General features: G+C 42.5%; 1 protein-coding gene and 1 pseudogene across 9 annotated transcripts in view; both read left to right on the plus strand.

The window, feature by feature from the left end:
- ATP6V0A4 (ATPase H+ transporting V0 subunit a4) overlaps positions 1-23,225 on the plus strand; it is an 84,797-nt gene that overhangs the window by 8,451 nt on the left and 53,121 nt on the right. Inside the window, exons 2-13 of one of the 9 annotated variants that reach the window (XM_038559429.1) lie at positions 3,248-3,327; positions 9,822-9,851; positions 11,248-11,342; positions 11,456-11,521; positions 11,616-11,711; positions 12,100-12,184; positions 12,536-12,638; positions 14,412-14,545; positions 16,350-16,428; positions 16,687-16,781; positions 21,470-21,595; positions 22,431-22,525. In XM_038559429.1, the coding sequence (XP_038415357.1) occupies positions 14,429-14,545; positions 16,350-16,428; positions 16,687-16,781; positions 21,470-21,595; positions 22,431-22,525 (512 nt within the window). In that variant the 5' untranslated portion in view covers positions 3,248-3,327; positions 9,822-9,851; positions 11,248-11,342; ... (3 more) ...; positions 12,536-12,638; positions 14,412-14,428. Of the gene's footprint in view, positions 1-3,244; positions 3,328-9,821; positions 9,852-11,247; positions 11,343-11,455; positions 11,522-11,615; positions 11,712-12,099; positions 12,185-12,535; positions 12,639-12,820; positions 13,030-14,411; positions 14,546-16,349; positions 16,429-16,686; positions 16,782-21,469; positions 21,596-22,430; positions 22,526-23,225 lie in introns of those variants that run through there. The other 8 variants (XM_038559431.1, XM_038559432.1, XM_038559430.1 and 5 more) reach the window with 8 other exon arrangements.
- On the plus strand, positions 16,149-16,232 carry LOC119869642 (annotated as a pseudogene).

A 23,225-nucleotide genomic window follows, 5' to 3' on the forward strand; every position in this document is an offset into this window, starting at 1 on the left:
AGATGACACAAAATGTGAAAATGAAAGCTTAGAGGCAGCTTATAATGGAATAAAAAATAGCTTTTAAAATGATGTTTTAGACTGATATTTAATTATTTGGAAATACACTTGCTATATAATACAAAGCAGAAAAAGCAAGATGTGAAACTATATATTCAGTAGGATTCCAGTTTTGTAATATACATGAATATACAAAGAAAAAGCTTGGAAAGCATCCTATCAGGATTTTAGCAGTGGCCACATCTAGAATGAACACTTTGGGATAATTTTTATTTTCTTCTTTACACTTTCATATGCATTTCAAGTTTTCTGCCATGAATGCATATTACTCTTTTTTTGCATGCATATTACTCTTGTAACCAGGCTATAAAATCAAATTAATACATTTTAAAAAGAATAACCTGGGTGGTGCAGTCAGTTAAGCATCTGACTTTTGGGTTTGGGTCAAGTGGTGATCTCAGGGTGGTGAAATCAAGCCCTGAGTCAGGCTCTGTGCTCAGTGCAGAGTCTGCTTCATGTTCTCTCCCCAGGTTCCCTGCCCCTCCTGCTTGTGCTCTCTCTCTCTCTTTCTAAAATAAATAAATACATCTTGAATATTTCACAGGGTGGTAATGCAGTTACCACAGAGCAGATACACTACATTTAACAGTACTTATGGTGGCTTGGGAAAATTTTCAACATCAGGGAGACTTCTTTTCCATTAAAAATTTTTTTAAGTGCTTTTTATGTATCTATTTTTTTAGAGCGAGACACTGAGAGAATAGGGCAGAGAGGGGCAGAGGAAGAAGAGAGAGAGAATCTTAAGCAGGCTCTATACCCAGCATGGAGTCTGACATGGGGCTTGATCTTAAGACCCTAAGCTCAGCCTGAGCCAAAATCAAGAGCCAGATTTTTTTTTACTTTATTTATTTATTTGAGAGAGAGAGATAGTGAGATAGAGCATGAGCAGGGGAGAGAGGGAGAAGCAGGCTCCCTGCTGAGCAGGAAGCCCCATGTGGAACTCGATCCCAGGATCCTGATATTATGACCTGAGCAGAAGACCAGTACTTTACCAACTGAGCCACCCAGGTGCCTTCCCCAACAACAACAACAACAAATTTAATAAATTAAATTTCAAGTTGCATATGGTACAGAGGACTACTTATTGACAGCCTCCATTTTTGAGGTGCACAAGGTATACAACAGAATGTACAGACACACTCCAGAATGTTCAGGACATAAAGAAGACTGGAAGTAAGACACAGAAAAAAAACCATAGAATCTCAGTGTTGGAAAGGGACCTATAGGCCATCTGGTTCAATCCTTAGCCTATAAAGAATGTGTTTCTACAAAGAAAGTAGTGAATTAGAGAGCTTGGTATGGGTGCATTTGACCTCACCCACCTCTCAAGGTTGTTACTTGGACTTCTGCTAAAATGCCTTATGTGGCAGGTTTCTTAACTAATTTTTAAGGCAGCCAGCTACACTGTGGGACAGCTCTACCTGTTAGAAAAGTTAGTGAGTTACTAGCATCAAATAGGTAAGGGCATTTTAAGGTGAAGTTAATAAACAGTGGGAGGGGAGGTCCTGTCCAGCTCTACAATTCCATGATTGGCAATTTCTGGCTTCTTCATTCCAGCCTTACTACTTGTACAAAATATTTCTGTTGGCACAACAGTGCTTGTGGTCAGATTCATTTTGTGTTTAATAAACAGAGATGTATGTTCTCAAAGAGTAATTTTAAGCTAAGGTTTTGGGGAAATAAACTACATGTTTATGATAAACACTTGGGCAATTTTTCTTTTCGTTTGTCCACATGAGACTAAAAAGGATCAGAGAGCTGAGTCAGACATTGTTGGATGCTTTTTCCCAGCATTCAGCTTCTTCTCTGTGGCTGTGTACTTCTGGTTGCTTCTATAACTTTACTCTCTGTCTTTTGTCTGGACTGCCCGTAGACTGGGCAATCAGCTGTGAGTCAGGGGAGTTCTGGATTCCATGTTCATATTGTCATCCTCTGTGTGACCTTGGGGGAAGCCATGTAACCTTGGTGAAGATGCTGCCTAAGAGATGTGATGGGGGCTCTCTGGGAGGGAGATACATGAGGAAAATCCAGGGAAATGTTGCTTTCAATCCTTTGTGAGAAAATTTTGTCTAGGGTCCCCAGGACTCTCCAGAGGGGTAGGCTATCCCTAGAAGAGGTTTTGCTATGCATAGTGCCTAATGCATACAGATGTTATGTCCTTTGAGAGAGAGGGTGATGTAAAGAGATCCTGAGAGTCAGGAGTCCATATTCTGCTTCCAGCTCTGCCACTAATTTGCTGGAGGATTTTAGGCAAATCCCTTCATTCCTTGGGGTTGTTTCCTCATCCCTAGAGTAAGGGGATTGGACTCAATGATCTCTAAATTTTCCTCCATGGTACGATTCTGTGACTTCTATGCACAATGTGGTATATTCCATGGAGAAGAAAGTAGAGGTGGCAATTGTGCCAAGAAGAGTCTTACCAGTGGAGTCTGGGGTAAATATTATTACAGAGAAGGCAAATAAGTGGGGAGGTGCTCTCAAGTGAAAAATTTGGAGGTCTGAAAGATAAAATGCATCCATGACAAACTTTGAGGCATTCTCTTCATGATGAAATTTTATTTTCCTACATCTTACTGCCAGTCATTCTGTGACTTGGCAAGGGAAGACAGAAATGAGAGGAGTGTAAAGTAGCTGTGTTCTAGAGAGAGGAGAAGCAGAGAGACAGGGCCAAGATATGTGGAGGTGGAGAACAAGGCAGCTGGAAGGTTCCGTGATGGAGGGTCTTCTCCTAAGGAGTGAGGTGGCCATGTGCTGAGAGAAGGAGGTAAGGGCAAGATGGAGTGGGGAGGAGAATGTGGCTGTCACTGAGAGCCACCTGGGGGGCTCTTTCTTTTTCAAGGAATCCTCTTGGGGACAGAAAGGTGTAGAACAACCGTGAGGGCCAAAATGATGTCAAATGGCACCATTATGTACTGTGACATTGACTGGAGATGGTCTACCGCCAGGCAGGGATGGGGCTGTATGTGGCAAGAGATGATCCTGGTTTCAGTACACATCACATTGAATTCAGTGTGCTGAAGGCATAAACTCTCGGGCAACAAATCTGTCAACAAATTGCATCTGTGTGTGTGTGTGTGTGTGTGTGTGCGTGTGCGCGTGCGCGTGTGCACGCGCGCGCGCGCCTGGTTGTACTGAATGCCATTCCCTCTCTTTAGTGACCTCAAATCATTATTTCTGTCTCTAGCAGTTTCTCTCTGTTAATGCATATGGTGAAGGATTGTGGATGGTGGGGTCAGTGTCTGACCAATGATGGTGGAGAAGTGCTAGGTAAGTGGATGGTAAAATCAATTATTTGAATGAAGATGATCTGGCTTGAGTTCAGTTCAGAAAAATTATCACTGGTTTTTGGAAAATCGGGTTGTTACTTTTGCGCTAGATTGTTATTTTTGGATTCAATTCCTTGCAAGCATTTTAGCTTGCTCTCCTCTTATTCCTTTTAGTCTTTAAAATTATGACGATCTCTTGTAAGTTGATCTTGTACCGCTGAACATGTGGGCGTGCACAGTATCTTCCTAATCCCCTGTATAGGGATATGGGAATAAAGGAGGCCCTTTGTTTAAAAGAATGTCCATTTTGAAAAAAAAAAAAAAAAAAAAGAATGTCCATTTTGAAGGGGTTAAGTGGAGTGCTCACCTCCTTAGCTCCTCAAGAGCCATTGTATAGGATGTCTTCAGGACACAAAAGCACCTCACTGGAGACTTGCATATACAAGTATAAAGTGGCCCAAACTGGCATCGTGCCCTCCAACTTGTCCAAAGAATGGGATCAGTGGTACTAAACCCCAAATGTCAAAAACAGTGCTCTTTTGGATGACATAGGGGACCAATTCTGTTCTAAGAAGGTTGTTTCTCTCAAGACCTAATGCCAAATATGTTGTCTTTAAGGTATCGAGTTGAGAATTTTGAGAATTCATAAAAAAATATACTGAATCATTAATAGGAGAATGACTTACTTTTTGAAATAGTGAGACAAAGGAATGAGAGGTACTGCCTGGCTGTAGATAAGTTACTTGGCTTGCCTGCACCTCCACTCCAGGGAGTGGTCAGGACCCAATCTTTGTCTCTTTCCCGCTGGTCCCCGGGAACCCCTTCAGGGGCATCATTGTGCTGGGATCTCTCCCATTTGCTCTCCCTCCCATGTTGAGATTCACAGTAGAGAATCTGGGAAGCTTACTCTTGTTTTGGACTCTCCGGACTGGGATTGCTAGCACTTGAACCCTTCCAGCCTTGCAATACTTCAGCAATGCTATGAAAAGCTCCAGGTAAAAGACTCAACTCAGCCAGCACATGTCCAGAGAAATGGAAAAACTATCTTTGTATGATTCAAAGTGATTGTCTCACATGCACCTAATGGGTAAGGAAAAGTAGAAGGTGCCAGTATCTAGATGTGCTGGGCCACTAGAGCTCACAGAATTAGCTTGGATGATCAACTATTTTGTCCTTGAGAAAACAAGTGACATCACCCCTGGGATGCTAATTTCCTCTCAGTTACTGCCCTGCTCCCTCCTGAAGCTCTGCCCCTGGAGTAGATCTGTCAGGGTTACCAGTAACCTCCAGAGGTTGGTGAACCCTCCACCATTCTTGAAACACTTTCTTCTCTTGAATTCTCTTTCTTCTGACTGTCCTCCTCCATCTCTGTTTCTGCTACATCTCTTCTATTTGGCCTTGAGACCTTGGAGTTCTCCTCTTGGGTCTGACTCCATTGCTTCCCCCTTATTGTGGACTGAAATGTGTCCCCACCACCACCCCTTGCTTTCACGTGTTGAAATCCTAACCCCAGTACCTCAGAATGTGACCTTATTTGGAAATAACCTATTATATGTTCACATAAATACCTATTTTTATGAAAATACTGTATTTTCCAAAACAAACAATTTAGTGAAAAGAGTAGCATTGATTGCTTTATTTTGCAAATCTCTTTAATGTCTGACTTAATAGAAGACAGCTGGATGTCATTTGCAAATCTATTTTCACATTCGGACTCGCTGCTCTGTTATTTTTGTCGAAATATATGATGAAAATCTGGCCTCGCATAAATATGCAGTTTTTAAAAAGGGAAAAATGTATTACTAGTATTTTCAGGTGTGCATTTTTCTATGATACTATACCAAAACTTAACAAGGAGTAATTTTGAAAAGTTTAGGTGCCGTGTGGAATCAGAAGCCAAACCATTGACCTTCTCATTACAGTCCCTTGGCTAATCATGTACTTTCATTGGATCATCTGTCCAAATGTGACTTTAAAGATTCAAAAATGGGGGCAAGATGGCAGAAGAGTAGGGTCACCAAGTCACCTGTCCCCACCAACTTACCTAGATAACTTTCAAATCATCCTGAAAACCTATGAATTCCATCTGAGATTTAAGGAGAGAACAGCTGGAATGCTACAGTGAGAAGAGTTTGTGCTTCTCTCAAGGTAGGAAGACGAAAAAATAAAGATTCAAAAACGATTTTTTATTTTAAAGAGAGATCAAGCATGATAGGGAGAGAGAGAGAGAGAGAGAGAGAGAGAGAGAATGAGCAGGGGGGAGGGGCAGAGAGAGAAGCAGACTCCCTGCTGAACAGGGGCTCATGGGATCATGACCTGAGCGGGAGGCAGATGCTTAACTAACTGAGCCACCCATTCACCCCAGATGTGACTCTATAGCATCATGCATTGGGCATTTGGGAAACATTGGTTCACTGAGTTTTTCAGATCTCCCAAATGCTATCACATTTCATTATACAATAACTTAAAAAAAAATCACGTTTATAAATATCCCCACAGAAATATCCTCATCAGAAAAAGTTTTCAACATTGAGAAGCTGTCAAGTTCATGTGGATGCATGAAAGTTTTCTAAAATTTTAATTGTTGTGTGAAAGTTAGAATTTCATCATTGGCAACAAACAGTGTCAGTTGTTTTCCTTTGAAATGACAGAACCATTTGGATCATTTCTGAGAAAGCGCCCGCCAAATGCCTCTGTCTGAATAACCAGAGCGTGGCAGCTGTTCTTTCAAGTAAAGATGGTGTTCTATGAAAATAGCAGCTCATTCAGCTTGCCGCTCACACCAGCACTCTTCTGACTTCATTCTGCCAGAAAAGTGCTTTCTGTGTGCTTTCCATTTTGTCACACAGGATATTAAAAGTAAAACAGTATTTCATCTTTCTCCTGGGACACAGCTCTCGTCTCATTACTGCTCTTCTTGCCTCCCCTCCCATCCACTCTGCAATTAGAAATACATTTTCTAGGTTGTGCCACTGACCGCCCCACCCCACACCTGCCAAGGGTGCCAGGTGCTCCTGTGATAAAGCCTCAGTCCTTAATGCGGCCTACAGATCGCCGATGCCTCCTCCTGCCGGCGTCACCAGTGCGATCCCACTCCCCACCCCCTTGTGCCCTGTTTATACTACCTTCCTTCCCCAAGGAGGAAGAGTTGGGGTATGCAGCTCAGAGAGCTGTGCTCTCTTTTATTTATTTTAAATATTTTATTTATTTGTTCATGAGAGACACATGAGAGGCAGAGACATAGGCAGAGGGAGAAGCAGGCTCCATGAAGGGAGCCTGACATGGGAATCGATCCCTGGGCCCTGGGATCACGACCTGAGTCAAAGGCAGACGCTCAGCTGGGGTGCTCTCTTATTCCCTGTACCCATCTCAGTTATTATACATTTGTCTCTGTGGTTATTTAAGAATTTGATTACTGAGACTGGAGACTCTTAGCTCTAGAGCCATACTCTCTGGGTTCAAGTCTCCAGTTTATTTTATTTTTTTAAAGATTTTATTTATTCATGAGAGAGAGAGAGAGGTAGAGACACAGGCAGAGAGAGAGAAGCAGGCTCCATGCAGGGAGCCTGATGTGGGACTCTGGGATCACGCCCTGGCCTGAAGGCAGGCACTAAACCGCTGAGCCACCCAGAGATCCCCTCAAGTCTCCAGTTTACCACCTACTAGCTGAGTGACCGTGAATGTGTCACCTGTCTCAGATTCCTGATCTGTAAACCAGGCAAACAATAACAATGAGGATTTTAATAATACTACCTATTTCTTAGGGTTTTGTCTTAAATTAGCCCATAGTAAGCATCGTCTGTATATTAGCCGTCAATACGAGGATTATTATATTTGACTGCCCTGCTAGACTTCTCCAGAACAAGAACTATTTTGTCCATGTTGTACCCAGAATCTCCTAATGTCTTGCCTGGTGCATCATAGTTGCTCAATCAATATTTTTGAGATGGTTTTCTTTTATTGTCTGTGAAATTTTGGTTTGATGAAATGCTTGATTTTCTTCAAGTTTGTCAAATTTAAAAAATCAAGTGGTGCAAAGGGTTTATAAAAACAATACTAAAGTCTCCTGGTCTGCTCCATCTACGGTTTTGTTCCCTAAGAACTACTTTTGATCAATTTTCTCTTGTGGTTACTTTTACTTTCAAAATCTCCAAATGATATGCTCCCAATGCTGTTCTTGATGTATCCGCCTTAGATAGTATCTATTGGCTCATACACTTATTTATCTTTGGTCTCTCCCACCTCCACTAAAACATAAGCTCCATGAAAGCAGTGACTTGGTTGTGTTTCCTGCTGTGTCTGCAGAGCCTAAGACAGAGCCTGATACATTGTAGGTGCTCTGTAAATAACCACTGAATGAGTAGGTGGCCACATCAAGACTTGCTTCTGGAAGTTTCTGTAGATGCTTAGCATTGTGATTGGCATAGTACCAGTAATGCTCAATGGCAGTGAAATCCGCCCTATTTCTATCCTTACTCTTGCACAGCTCTTACCTTCTGTCTCTTCTCCTGTCTGGTCAGTTTCCACACCCATTTTACTACTTACACAGTTGTGACTATGATGGCCCCTCAAGTTGCCATTTTATTTTGTAACATTGTATCACAAGGTCTTAGAGTTCCCACCCCCAAAGGAATTTCCTGTATTGTTTTTGTCTTTATGGACCATAATCTGCAATCCAGAAATCCATAAAGCTCTGAAAACAAAACCAGGTTTTTATGGCCTTGGCAGCACAATCTGACCTGATTTAACATGAGGCATGTATCATTTCTATTGATCTTTCATAGTGAGAATGTAAATATTTAAGTACAAAGGGATTAACATGTTTTCATTACAGGGTGCTGCTGCCAGGGCCCATGGGATGATATATGAAATGTAGTATATACCTAGCTTAACTTTCTGAGTAGAGAACATTCTGAAATCCAAAAGCCATCTGGCCCCAAGGTTTAAGACGTGTCTCAGGAGCCTTATGTGTTTGTTACAGAAATATCAGAGAATAAAGACAAGGGCAAAGCACATAAATCCAAATCCAAACCCTACCCATCGTGATGGTTTCAGTATAATTCCTTCTACATCTTTCTATGTGGATCACACATGTTGAAAAAAATCAATGATACCATATATACCGTTTCATAAAATTCCTTTTAAAAATCAACAATGTACCAAGGACATAACTCCTTGTCAGTAGAATGCCTTTCACGCTATTTTCATAGCTGCCCTGTGTTCTGTTACATATGTGTCATAGTTTAACCACCTTGACCCTTTCGATCTTCTTCAAAGTGGCCCCTGAAAAGGATTCTGCAAAATCCCCAGGGTTCTGGGCACTAGTTTGAAAACCACCAATCTGTCTCAGTATCTTCATTTTGCTGTGAAGGAATGAGTCTCAGGTTGGGGAATTGTCTTTCCCCTGGGGCCACTCAAATCTCTTGGGCTAGTTTTATTTAGAACACACATCTCCAGATACATATATCCCTTAGACCCCTTGTAACCAATGGAGAAATGGACAATGATAGAAATCTTGTATATGGTTCTACGTCATTTCTTTTTAAAAAAATTTTTTTAAAGATTTTATTTATTTGTTCATGATAGACATAGAGAGAGAGAGAGAGAGAGAGAGGCAGAGACACAGGCAAAGAGAGAAGCAGGCTCCATGCCACAAGCCTGACTTGGGACTCGATCCCGGGACTCTAGGATCGCGCCCTGGACCAAAGATAGGCACTAAACCTCTGAGCCACCCAGGGATCCCCTTCTACGTCATTTCTATCACATGCATAGATTCATATAAACCAGCACCGCAGTCAAGATAAAGAACTATTGTTTGTTGTGAAAGATTTCCCTCATGTTACCCCTTCATAGGCATATCCGCACAGACCACCACCACCACCATCACCACTGCTTCTTATCCCTAACAACCACTAATTTGTTCTCCATCCCTATAATTTTTGTCATGTAGAGAATGTTATAACTGGAATCATACAGTGTGTGACTTTTTCAGATTGGTTTTTCTTCCTTCAGTGTGATCACCTTGAGATCTATCCAAGTTGTTGTGTTTATCAGTAGTTTATTGCTTTCAGAGCTGAGTAATATTCTAAGGTATGGATGTATCATAAGTAAGAAATGTGGGTCGTTCCCAGTTTTTGGCTATTACAAATAAAGCTGCTATGGTTGACATACAGATTTTTTTTTTTTTTTTGGTGAACAGAAGTTCCCATTTCTCTGGGATAAATGGCGTGAGTGTGATTGCTGGGCCCTAAGGAGAATGCATATTTAGCCTTTTAAAATACTGCCAAACTGTTTTCCAGAGTGTACCATTTTACATTTCCACCAGCAGTGCATGACAGATCCAGTTTTTCCACATTTTTGCCAGTGTTTGGAATTGTCACTATTATTTGAGTTGTTCTAATAGATATATACTGGTATCTCATGGTTTTAATTTGTATTTGTTGACAAAGGTTCTCTATTTTCTTTCATTCACCTATGTGCCTATGTTTCCACCAGTGCCACACTCTTGATTACTGCAGCTGTCTGGTAAGTCTTGAAATCAGCTAAGAGTGGTTTCTCCTCCTTGATTCTTCTATTCATTAGACTTCTGCTGATATGACCCCGTCTGGGAGAAGAGGAGTGCCTGGTTACTCCACACGACCTCCACGCTCAGTGAAGGGGGTGGCCTCATTACCAATGGATAGTCAGGAAAGTTCTCATTAGATCTCTTCTGATCTAATGAGGCTAACAAGAGGTGCCTTGTTATGTGTGGGGCTAGGATTTCAGACTCCGCACTTTGACATGTTACCGGGGAGTGTTGCTTTGGTACATCTGGGTGAGGGTAGAAGTCTAGGCTTTCCACTTGGGCTTTGCTGGCATGAGTGGTCATGGGATCACAGTTTTTTTTCCATGGTGTTTGGCTGGATTAGAGTGATTATTACCTGAAAGTCTTCTTTCTTGCTAGCCTACCCCTTCTCTGATCCCTTGACTAGAGAGAACAGAATTTATTTGGGATTTTTTTCTTTTTTTTTATATTTTTTTCTTTATTTATTTATGATAGTCACACACAGAGAGAGAGGCAGAGACACAGGCAGAGGGAGAAGCAGGCTCCATGCACCGGGAGCCCGACGTGGGATTCGATCCCGGGTCTCCAGGATCGCGCCCTGGGCCAAGAGCAGGCGCCAAACCACTGTGCCACCCAGGGATCCCCTTGGGATTTTTTTCTATCTGCCTATCTTGCTGGCTTCTGTAGAATATAGTAAGCAAAAGAAACCCCAGAAAACTCACCTCTGTCTTTCCTTAGACTCTGAGATTCCTAGAGGGCCTGTCTTCTTCTCTCTTCCTTGCAGAGTCTTCCAATATTTGTTGTCTGCATAATGTTCAGGTTGTTTAGTTTTAGCTCAGTTTCCTAAAGTGGGATTACAGGGTCAAAGGATATGCAAATGGCCTTTCAGACAGATTGCACTAACTTATTGCCTTGCATGTGTTCCATGGGCATGCTGCCTGTCTGCACCTGCCACTCAGGGCTTGAGGAGGGAAAAAAAAAAAGCAAGCCTTGAAAGACATTCTCCCTCCTATACTTTTACATTCAAAATAATTATATAATATATATTTTTAAAGATTTTATTTATTTGAGAGAGGGCAGAGCTAGAGAGGGAGCACAAGTGGTAGGGGGTGGGGAGTGGCAGAGGGAGAGGGAGAAGCATCCCAGGACCTCCATCCCAGGACCTCTGAGCTGAAGACAGATGCTTAACTGACTGAGCCACCTGGGTGTCGCTAATATTCTATTATAATTTGCAGAGGAGGGCCCTGGGAGCCTGACTTAAATCTCTTCCCCAGGGTCACACGTGGTAAATGAGAACTGGGATCCTGGCTCAGGCAGTTTGGGTCTATACTCTGCTCTTAACCATCAAGATGTGCTGTTCCTCTATCTGCCCCTCAGTGACTCCTGGGCCCTGGAACATGCGAGGACGGCTACACCACCCACTGACGGGGAGACACAGCAAATCCGGGAGGGGATGAAGAGTAGAATGAGAGGTGGGCAGGGGGAGGAGCAGGAGAGGGGAGGCCCGTGTTGGGGCAGGGGCTCCCCTGGCCTCGAGTTCATCTGGCTAGAGAAGCAGAATCCACATTGGTCGTTCTCTTTGCAGTTTTCGCTCTGAATCCTTCAGCTCTGCTCTGTGGCTCCTAAGTTCAGCCTTCAGAACTTTGCCCAGGTGAGTCTGGACTCCATTGATTCTGCGCTTTTGGGATGGGGGGCTGCGGCCAGGCTCTGGTGCTTAAGGAACCCAAGCATGATCCTTCCTACAGGCCTAGTTACAGTCCAGCTGCTTCCACTGCCTTGGGTTCAAGCAGCATCTGCTCGGCTCATCTGCTCCGGCTGCCTTCACCCTGCTGCCTCCCGAGGTAAAGTTAGATTTTTCACGGTGTTCTCAACAGCAATAGTTCTAGTTTGATGATGCACAGGAACCACCTGAGGGGCTTATTCAAAAGACAGCCTGCAGACAACGTGGGAAATTTAACACTGATGGGATATTTGATATTAAGGAATTACTGTTGCATTTTAGGTGTGACAATGGTATCACATGCGTGTGTATTTTACACACACATATATGATTATCTTTTAGAGATACTGAAATATTTTGAAAGATATAATAGGTGTGGGATTAGCTACAAAATAGTGTGCGGTGGGTAGGAGAGGCAGGTGAGGGTACTGATGATGCGAAATGCAGCAGGTGATGCTCAGTGGCCTGTCTCCAGGGGTTCCTTATATTTGTCCTCTGCACTTTTGCAGGTGCTTTAATTTTTCCATAATAAAAAGTAAAATCAAAGAGAAGCATCCTTTTCTTTCTAGAAGGTACATCTCCCGGGCACCTCAGGTGGGTACATATGGGGATCTGCCTTCACATGGGGAAAGCTGTGCTGCCAAGCTAATTAACGGGAACGAAGGTGCCACAGCAGAGTAACCCCTGAACCAGGAGACACTCCTCTGCTCCTTACCCCTCCACCAAATAAATGGGGAAGGCAGCCATTCTCAAGGCAAAGGGGAAATACTCATGTCTGGCCCTGTATCTCCAGGGCCAACCTGGGCCATGTTGGAAGTTGACCTTTAGCCACTGAGTACTTATCTGCGTCTCCTCTTTTGAAAGTAAAGTGTTTTTGAAGATAGTTGGTGTTAGGATGGTGGGCATGACACTTAAGTCATTTCTAAAACGATTCCGTTTTTACAGTGACAAGGAGTGTTTGGTGTGCTTCGTAGACACCCTGGGAGTTCGTGTCTGGGACCCTCCAAGGCCTCTAGAAACGTCTCCCAAAACTTCTGCTCACTGTGGGGTAAGGTACTTTCCTTAGAGAACAAAGTTACCGCTTCCTGGTGGGGCCCCAAGGTCGTGGCCCTGGGCACAGGTGGCTGGGGGAGGGAGGGAGTTTGAGCAGGGCTGGCCGGTGAGGCAGGTTTGTCTTCACCCACAGGCGGGTGTTGATGCAACAGAGCTGCCTCTAGGCTCTGCAGGCACCCAGGGAGGAGTACTGGGAGGGGCTCTTGGCCTCAGGGAAGCCACCTGAGGAATCCCCAAGCCTGAGCTGGTCCTGGGCTTGCCATTCACAAGCCCTGACCAAACAAGGCTGGCCCAGGGGCTCCCTGCTTGAGGGAGGAAGCAGCAAAGAGCCACAGCCCTCGCCCTCCTGCAGATGCCCCGCTAGGACCTGCTGGGACAGTGCTGGGGTAAGTAGGCTTTTCACACCGTATTCTTGGTCTGCTGGATGCTAATGCCTTGTGTCTCTCTTTGATGAACCCACTGTCTTCTCTGTCAGAAAGGGTAGTATGAATTGTTTTGATTTATCTAGGTGTCAAAAGGCAAAGCATGGAGGCCCCGGCCTTGCATTCTGGAGGGAGGGATGATGTTTGGGCTCTAGTCAATAATTGGGAAATATTTTTTGAGCGCCTGCTTTGTGGTTGAGCTGGGCTGGTGATAGAAAAGAAAACATGACATAGTTTTAACCTCATTGAATTTACTGGCTAGTGGGCAACACAAACATTAAGTAATTGCTGATGATTTATATTCTGGGAGTATTTGGTTCACCTGGTGGTGGCTTATGGAAGAAATGGAGCCTTACGCTGAGGCTTCAATGACAGGATTATGTTGGGTGCATGGGGTGCTGGGTGGGTAGGAAGACAGTGAGGTTCCAAATCTAGGAAAAGTGTGAACAAAGGTCCTCAGGCAGGAGAGAGCTCTGGGAGAAATCCAGTGTATCTGGAGAGCAGTGTGAAGAGAAACAAAGCTGGACGGGAAGGCAGAGGCCAGATATGCAGCCTTTTGTTGGACAAATCAAGAGTTTTAGCTCTATTCTATGAGAAATAGAGATGATAGAAGAATTAAAGCAGAGAGGGGATCAACCCAGTGCCTGGCAAACAGTAGCTACTCTATACATTATAAAATGAAATAGGAAAAGGGGCCCATTCTGGAGGTGTGGTAGTTCTACCAGAAGGTTGGTCTCTGGGGGCAAATGATTTGGCTTGGCAATGGTAGAGCAGTCCAGAGGGTCTTCGATGGGGATGGATTCTACATGAATACCTTTTTTCCATATAGAGGACCTACAGATTTATTTCATTCTGGCTGACTGCACAGGGTCCTGAGGGTCAGCTTAATCACTCTCCTGTTGATGGATATCTAGGTTAGGCCCATTTATTAAAATTATTATATAATGCAATGTTATCAGAAACATCCTGGTGCATCCATTTTCCCATACATCTCTGAGTTTGGATGAAAAGCTGCGGAAATCCTGGATCATGGGTATGAGTAATATAAAATTTGATAGACACTGACAAATTGCCCTCTGAAAAAGCTGTACAAATTTATACATCAACTACTGAGTGTATGAAATGCTCTCGCTGTAAGAGTCTATACAACAGGAGTATATAATTTTTTAATCTCTTGCCAATGCAATAGGTGGTGAAAAGTGCTATTTCATGTTTTTTAAAATTAGGAGCTGTTCCTATTGGATATTTTTTTTCAAGTTGGATATTAATTAATTAATATGCAACTAAAACCAGTTTAGATACTAAGGTCCTACTCTTACTCTCTCCAATATCTTTGTCTCCTGCAGACCAAGGCTTGGTCAAGATGGCATCTGTGTTTCGCAGCGAGGAGATGTGTTTGTCCCAACTGTTCCTCCAGGTGGAGGCTGCATATTGCTGCGTGGCTGAGCTTGGGGAGCTCGGATTGGTTCAGTTCAAAGATGTAAGTGCTGCATTCTTGGGAGACCAGAGGAAGGTGGGGTGGGAGTAGATATATCTTTCACACCACTTTTTGATAGTGAACTAAGTACAGGGAGAAGAGCACTGAGCCAGGATAGATGGAATTCTGTGTGGTTCTACTTGTTCTAGCTAAGATCTATGATAACACGGAGCAAGTGACTTGCAAACCTGTTCTTTTCTCCATCTGTAACTCCTCTGTAGGAAAGTTTTGAAGCTCCAGTGCAGTCCATACTCGTTAGTCCATACTCGTATTATACTTTCTTTCCTAAGTAGTATTGTGGAGGCCGAGAAAAATTAAGGCCATTGCCTTTGTCAACAGGGGCCCAGGACCCATGACTGGGTCCTGCAAAGGATCCTCTGAAAAAGGGGGGAATGTGGGACCCAGGAAATCTAACAAGAACCCCCTACCCCTGGACAAGCAGAGCAGGACTAACTCCATTTTGTGCTACACCCCGCCATCTCATGTACAACCCCTCCCCCCCACGACCTGCCTATTGTTTAAGACACTCCGTCACCCTAGTTTAGCTATTAAGAACACCCTTATCAGAAACTAGCACACTTAGGAATGCGGGACCTCTGACCTTTAACCAGCCAAGGAATGAAAACCCCTCTTTTGCCCACCGAACCTGTGTGGGGATTCTAACCAAATAATAGGCTAGTTCAAATGGTCACTATAAGGTGAATCGTAATTCAGTTGGCCACCTGCGTGTGGACCAATATGACTGTGCAACTTTCTGCATATGTTACAATCTCTTTGGCCACTGGCCCCTATAACACTGCTGTGCTTCCTAGTCTCAGGGGTCCAAGTCCCTGCTCTGCTGTGTGGAGTATACTTGGACCCAAGCTTGAGCTTGTAAATAAACCCTCATGTACTTGCATCGGTGTCGGCTCCTTGGTGGTTTCTCAGATTCACAATCTTGGGCACAAAGAATCCGATATCTCCAATGGGCATGTGGATTACCAAACCTTGTTCTGAGAATAGAGACCAATGTTTCTTAACTAGTCTGAGGACAAAGTATCCTGGAATGCACAGTCTCCCTATGGTGATATTCTAGGGCTGGACAGTCTGGAGAGTGATGTTGGGATCTTATTTCCCAGAGGTGGTTTAGATCCTTACCAAGCTTTTTTGAATCCGATTTAGAAAATTGGACTCTTTACTCCTTTTCTTCCTCACCAAGATCATGGTCAAAACTAAGCTCCTGCGGGAAGGATCACATCTTGTTCTTTTCATCCTTAGTTCCTAGCATAGGACCTGAGGTGAGGCAGTTCCTCAGTAACATTGATTGGGCAGGATGCCGAATTTTTGTTGGTGATTGTGATAAGGTTGCATGGAACTATGCAAATTTAAGATCCTGTCACATTCAAGACTATTGAGGATTTCAAGGCTCATTTGGATGTAAATGCAGCTAAAAGCAAGGGAACCTCATCTGTGGGAGGATTATCTTTTAGAATTGTATGAAGGCCAGAGTTGAGGCATATGGGAGATTACATGAAAGAATATCAAGGTTTAAAAAAAAAAAAAGAATATCAAGGTTTTGCCTGTAACTCACTTGTCTTGTACATGGAAATATCTGTTCCTAAAATGAAGCTTTGTGCAGTGGCGGTTCTGTAGCCAATGAAGTTTATACGAGGTGTGATTATTGCTAATTGAAAATTATTCCTAAAATGATTCCAGCAAGCATTTTCCAGCACACACACCCCCACAAAAAATCAAAACACAAAACCAACAGGAGTACGTTGGTGGCTGTTGCTACCAATATGTGTTTTGTGGTTTCTTCCCGCTCTAGTTAAATGTGAATGTGAGTAGCTTCCAAAGGAAATTTGTGAATGAAGTCAGAAGATGTGAGTCACTGGAGAGAATCCTCCGTAAGCCAATTTTCTGTTTACTTTTTAAGTGTGAATGGTGGGGAGGTAAGTGGTCTGCTGGGCTGGATTATAACAAATATGTTCCTATTTGTCTAGAGACAAAGTGGGGCAATGAGGGTTGGGATCCAGATGCTGTGGCATGTCCCTGGGGCAATTCAGGCAGCTGAGGCTGTTGAAAATCCCAGGTCTGCTGGGACCCATTTCTTAGGTGAGAAAACACCATCACCTTGGGTTATCTGGTGGGGTTTCATCCCACAGGTTTTCTGGAAGATGAGATGCAAAATGAGATTGTGGCTCAATTGCCAGAGAGGCCCCCACCAACCCCTCTTCCACGGGAAATGATTACGCTGGAGGTAGGTTCTTTTCTATGTCTCCCAAGGCAGTCCTGGAGGAACTCAGCCCACTTTGAGGAGTGGTTTCCTTTGTGGGCATAAAATTCTTAGAGGCAGCAAAGTCTTGTTTCTATGGTGGTCATGAACAAGACTTAAGCTGCTGGCATTATGGGGTGTTCTTCTTTTTCTTTTTTTTTTCTCTTTTTGTTTTTTGTTTTTTTTTTTTTGTTTTTCTTCGTTTTCTTCTGTCTTTCCTTTACTATTGTCACCATACTGTGCATTACATCCCAAGGACTTATTTATCTTAACAACTGGAAGTTTAGACCTTATGACCACCTTCACCCATGTCACAACCCCAAACCTCCATCACTACCAATCTGTTCTCTGTATCTGTGTGGTTTGTTTGTTTTTTTGTCTTTTTAGATTCCCCATATAAGCTAGATCATGAAGTATTTGTCTGTCTCTGCCTGATGTACACTTAGCATAATGCCCTCAAGGTCCATCCATGTTGTTGCTGTGGCAGGATTTCCTTCTTTCTATGGCTGGGTGATATTCCACTGTATACATACACCAGGAGTCTTTATCCATTCATCTGTTGATGAACACTTAGGTTGTTTCCCTGTCCTGACTACTGTAAATGCAATGAACATGCACTACAGGTATCTTTTCGGGATAGAGATTTTTTTTTTTTTTTGGATAGAGATTTTATTTCCTTCGGATAAATACCCAGAAGTGAAATTGCTGGATCCAGTGGGAGGTTACCTCATTATCTGTCTGGTAGGAGATAGCTTTGCGCAGTGGCAGTATCCTAGCCAATGAGGTAGCCAATGAGGTTTATCCGAGGTGCGATTATTGCTAACTGTCTGGTGGAAGATAGCTGTTGCTTTGAATCCATCCTAGACCGAAGCTTCTCAGATTGGCTTCTGGAATCAACTGTGCCAAGGTTAGCTGCCTTCTTTAGCCAAGGACATTATAGCTGGCAGGCCTCTCTGTTACTTTTCCTCTCTACTTCTTTATATAAAACATTGAGTGCTCGCCATGCACAAGATACCTTAGAAAGAAACAAAACATGGCCATGCCCTCTAGAAGCTTCTAGAGGAGGTGATAGAGAAAGGGATGAGGCAATGGGAAAGGATGTCAAAAGGTAGGTAGAACTAGATCCTGGAGGGATTTGGAGATCTTGATTTTAAAAAAAGAATGGGTATTTTATCCTCAGAAGAGGAAGTGGGAAGGTAGGGAAACTTCACTGCCTGAGCCTTATCTCTGGCTGGGTTTGTTTTTTTTTTTTTTCTTTTAAGATAACTTAAAATTCTTGGAATTTTTGAAGCTATTAGTAGTATAAATAAAGATACTCTGACAGATATGAGACTGGTAACTTCCCTGGAAAATATTTTGGATCCTGTCATATTAAAGCCTGGATATTTTGGGAGACGTTGAGTTGGTTATAATGTTTCACAGTACCTTAAAAAAAAAAAAAAATCAACGCATTGAAAAAAAAAAAAATCAGTGCATCCAAATGAATTTAGTATTGCCTGACTGGTTGGTTTTGAAACTCTATACTCTCATACACTTGTAGTAATAACCAGTTAGATAAGAGGCAATCAGATGTATGCCAAGTCGTCCTTAATCAGTGTGTTTTTTGGATATTATTATTTCTTGTTGTTTTAAGATTATTTATTTTAGAGAGAGAGTGAGTGAGCACGAGGAGGGGAAAGGAGCAGAGGGAGAGTCTTAAGCAGACCCTATGCTGAGCATGGAGCCCAATGTAGGGCTCAATCCCACGACCCTGAGGTCATGACCTGAGCTGAAACCAAGAGTCAGACATTTAACCAACTAAGCCACCCAGGCATCGCAGGATATTGTTTATTGTAAAGATGAAATTAGAATGATGTGAGCTTATGAGTAGCAATATCTGTCTAATCATTATTCAAGGGGACAGATTGATTCAACTGGCAATAGAGTGTTCCTCCTAGGGAGAGGAATCCTTCCAGCAAGAGTACACATGTAGCTTTGGGCTCTTGCCTTGCAGAATTTCTAAAGAGGCTTTCATAATCCTAGAGGAAATATTAATTCAGAAAAAAAAAATCTAGGGGATCCCTGGGTGGCTCAGAGGTTTGGCGCCTGCCTTTGGCTCAGGCCGTGATCCTGGAGACCGGGAATCGAGTCCCACATTGGGCTCCCTGCATGGAGCCTGCTTCTCCCTCTGCCTCTCTCTCTCTCTGTCTTTCATGAATAAATAAATAAAATCTTAAAAAAAAAAAAAAAACCTACCATCTCAGCAAAAACTGCCTTAACTTTTCTGTTTTTAGGTTTTGTTCTTATCAGCTATATGTTTATGTAATTACATGTCCATCGTCCATATTATAATTTTCTACTTTTGCATTTACTATCATATTGTAAACTGTTTATTAAATAATACATGATTCTCCAAAAATATTTTTAAAGGCAGCATTCTTTTTAATAGAATCATGGATAGTAGATAGAGCAAAAGGTTAAGAAATGGGGATTTCATTTTCTCCCCTCAACTTTGTGCCACTATAGTTAGTGTTCAAAATTTAGGGTAGTGATGGGTTCCCTGGTGGCTCAGTCAGTTAAGCGTCCAACTTTTAATTTCTGCTCCGGTCATAGCTCAGGGTTGTGAGATCAAACCATGCTGGGCTCTGCACTGAGCATGGAGCCTGCTTAGGATTCTTTCTCTTCCTTTCTCTCTAAAAAACAAAAAAATAGGCTTCAAAATTTTGGGTAGTGATTATCTCTGGGAAGGGAGGGGGTGGGATAAAATTGAAGTCTGGTGATGTGTATGTGGGTTCATGACACAGTTCTCTCCACCTAATATATATAAAATTTTCTATCATAAAAATTTTCTATCATAAAAATGTTAAAGGGGACACCTGAGTGGCTCAGGGGTTGAGTGCCTGCCTTTGGCTCAGGCATGATCCCGGGGTTCCAAGATTGAGTCCTGCATTGGGCTGCCTGAGGAGAGCCTGCTTCTCTCTGTCTATGCCTGTGTCTCTCATGAATAAGATATTAAAAAAAAAAAAAAAAAGTTAAAAGCTCAATTTTGTCTGATATTAATAGGCTTTTGGGGGTTGTGGAGGAGGCAAACTAATATTTGCATGAATATCTTTGTTTTATGGTTTATTTTATTTATTTATTTTTTAAAGATTTTATTTATTTATTCATAGAGACAGAGAGAGAGAGAGAGGCAGAGACACAGGCAGAGGGAGAAGCAGGCATCATACAGAGAGCCTGACGTGGGACTCGATCCAGGGTCTCCAGGATCATGCCCTGGGCTGCAGGCGGTGCTAAACCGCTGTGCCACCGGGGCTGCCCTGGTTTATTTTTTAATCTCTTTGGTAAGAGTATCTCTTAGGTAGATTAAAAAAACATCTATCACAATAATCTCTGTCTTTTACTAGGTGACCTTAATCCATTTTCACATACTGTGGTTGCTGATTTACTGGCAGTTGTTCTTGTTAATTATTGAATTGATACAGAATTTTTAGAAAATATGTGTAAAATATAAAGAATGATATAGCAAACACGGAGTGCCATCACCCTGTAGGACCTAAAGGGTGACTATACCGTGAGGTTCTTAAAGCCCCTCCTCTAGCCTTTCCCCTTCCTTTCCTACCCCGCATCCCCCTCCTCAACCCCTTGAGATAATCACTTTCCTGAATTTTGCATTTTTCTTTTCCTTGTTTCTTCATAGTTTTATCACACATATAGTCTTCTAAATAGCATATGATTTAGATTTGCACATGTTAGATATACATGAAATTATTGTTTATTCTTTTGCAACTTGCTGTTTTCTTACATCATTTTATTTTTTTAAGACACCATATTGTTTTGTTTCTGAAAGTAAATCCTTGAATATTCCATACTTTATGGAACTTAATCCATTCTTTTGTTGATGGACATTTGGATAAATGAGAAATGAGCTTTTACATTTTTAAATTATTTACCAAATCTCTTTAAAAAGTGGGGGACCACCTGGGTGGCTTAGTGATTGAATGTCTGCCTTCCTCTCAGATTGTGATCCCAGGGTCCTAGGATCAAGTCCTGTATCAAGCTCCCTGCAGACTACTCCATAAAAATGATTTCACCCAGTGTGAATTTGTGTTCTGATTGTTGATCTTGATGGTGATTTTTCTTACTAGATTTATGCTTGATACTTACTCATTTTGTAGGCTCATTTTGGAAGGAAGATTGTTTTTTTTACCTCTGTTTTTGTCTTCTGGCCTTGTTCTGTTCACACTTCTCTGGATAGCCCTTTTTACTTGCTTGTACCTGGTTCTCCAGACTCCAACCCAGAACTAGTGATTCCTTTTTTTTTTTTTTTTTTTTTTATTTCATCGTTACAGTGTGTTTGAGGCAGAAGAGGTTCTCGACATGTAAATTCATTCCAGCTTCCCTTTTTAAGTGTTTTAGATGGAGGAGAGACATGCAGTTTGCTGAAATGCCTTGGCTTCCTCAGTAAGCTGATTTCCATCCCCCTAGAGTGTATTCAAATCTTCCCTATTGGATGCAAATGGATCTACCTTATAGTTTTACAATCCTATTGAGTTGGATGGGACAGCCACTCAACTTCCAGTTACATTACAAAAAACTGAATTCTTCTCTTATATTTAGTTATTTGTATTGATGAATGTGCAGTAAGTGTCATAGCACTGTCTGCTTGCTTTCCCTTCTTTTTCCATTCTGCATAGACTCTTCTAGAAAAACTTGAAGGAGAATTGCAGGAAGCCAACCAGAACCAGCAGGCTTTGAAGAAAAGTTTCCTAGAACTGACGGAACTCAAACATCTCCTGAAGAAAACCCAGGACTTCTTTGAGGTTGTTGTCTGGGGACTGTTGATTAAAGGGATCTTACCCACAGAGTCTCAAGTGTCCATTTTGAACACTGGCTGGTTGGAATATGCCTAAATCACTCTTGTTTCTGCCCCATACCAAGGTCATTAGTGAGGGGGAGGGTATTCTGGGTGAAACATGGTGCCAATTTGAACTAAAACAAAAATATTACAGTGCTCATTGGAAAGCTTGTGCCCTGAACACTCAGATAGAAGTGGAAGTCAGAACAAAGCACGACAGTGAGTTAGGGCAGATTTGGGATTTGGGAAATTTTTGATCTGGCAAGGAGCACTCTACTTTTTGAATTCTAGTAACTATTTGTGGAAAATTAAAGTTTCATTAAAAATTGACAAACCTGGGATGCCTGAGTGGCTCAGCCAGTGAAGTGTCTGCCTTGGGCTCAGGTCATGATCTTAGGGTCCTGGATTGAGCCCCACATTGGGCTCCCTGCTAAATAGAGAGCCTACTTCTCCCTCTGCCTTAGCCACTCCCCCTGTTTGTACTCTCTTGCTCCATCAAATAAATAAAATCTTAAAAAAAAAAAAAAAGGGGGGGGGGATCCCTGGGTGGTGCAGCGGTTTAGCGCCTGCCTTTGTCCCAGGGCTCGATCCTGGAGACCTGGGATTGAATCCCACGTCGGGCTCCCGGTGCATGGAGCCTGTTTCTCCCTCTGCCTGTGTCTCTGCCTCTCTCTCTCTCACTGTGTGCCTATCATAAATAAATAAAAATTAAAAAAAAAAAAAAAGACCTTTGAGATACAGGGAGCTTTTAAGCTAATCCAAATATGTTTAAGAGAAAGCAGTGGTTTTTTGACTTTCAGACGGAAACCAACCTAGCTGATGACTTCTTTACGGAAGACACTTCTGGTCTCCTGGAGTTAAGAACGGTGCCTGCATATGTGACTGGAAAGCTGGGGTTAGTGTGACTATCCTCAGAAAGTTACATGTAGATGGGTTTCTGGTCCATAGCTGTGCCTGGAGTGTGATAGATTTCCCTGAGGGTTTAAGTGAGTGAATGAACGAATGAATGAATGAACAAACCCCTGGAATGAGGGCTATTTCATATGATTATAGGCTTCTACACAATAATAAACCCAAGGGTAACCTTTCCAGGTTGGTGGAGTGGGAGATAGTTCACCATTAGCAAAAGGGTAGTACTAACATTCCCAGAGTCTGAAGAATACAATGTTTGTGTTGTTCCTAGGAAGGAAGGATGTGGCAAGGATTATTTAGATGGGTTTTCTCAACTGTTCTCTGCTTCCTTTTCTTGGAAATACTGTTATGGTAATAAAATAGATTCTGAATTGGCTGTTTGAAGTGCAATTAGAAATGAGGTAGTTAGGGATCCCTGGGTGGCGCAGCGGTTTGGCGCCTGCCTTTGGCCCAGGGTGCGATCCTGGAGACCCGGGATCGAATCCCACATCGGGCTCCCTGCATGGAGCCTGCTTCTCCCTCTGCCTATGTCTCTGCCTCTCTCTCTCTCTCTCTGTGACTGTCATGAATAAATAAATAAAATCTTAAAAAAAAAAAAAAAGAAATGAGGTAGGTAGAGGATCACGTCCACCACAGGAAGGAGTTAATATGTTAAAATGTGTGGTGATTCAAAACAGTGGGAT

The sequence above is a fragment of the Canis lupus genome, chromosome 16 (assembly GCF_011100685.1).
Source record: "Canis lupus familiaris isolate Mischka breed German Shepherd chromosome 16, alternate assembly UU_Cfam_GSD_1.0, whole genome shotgun sequence".
NCBI lineage: Eukaryota > Metazoa > Chordata > Mammalia > Carnivora > Canidae > Canis > Canis lupus.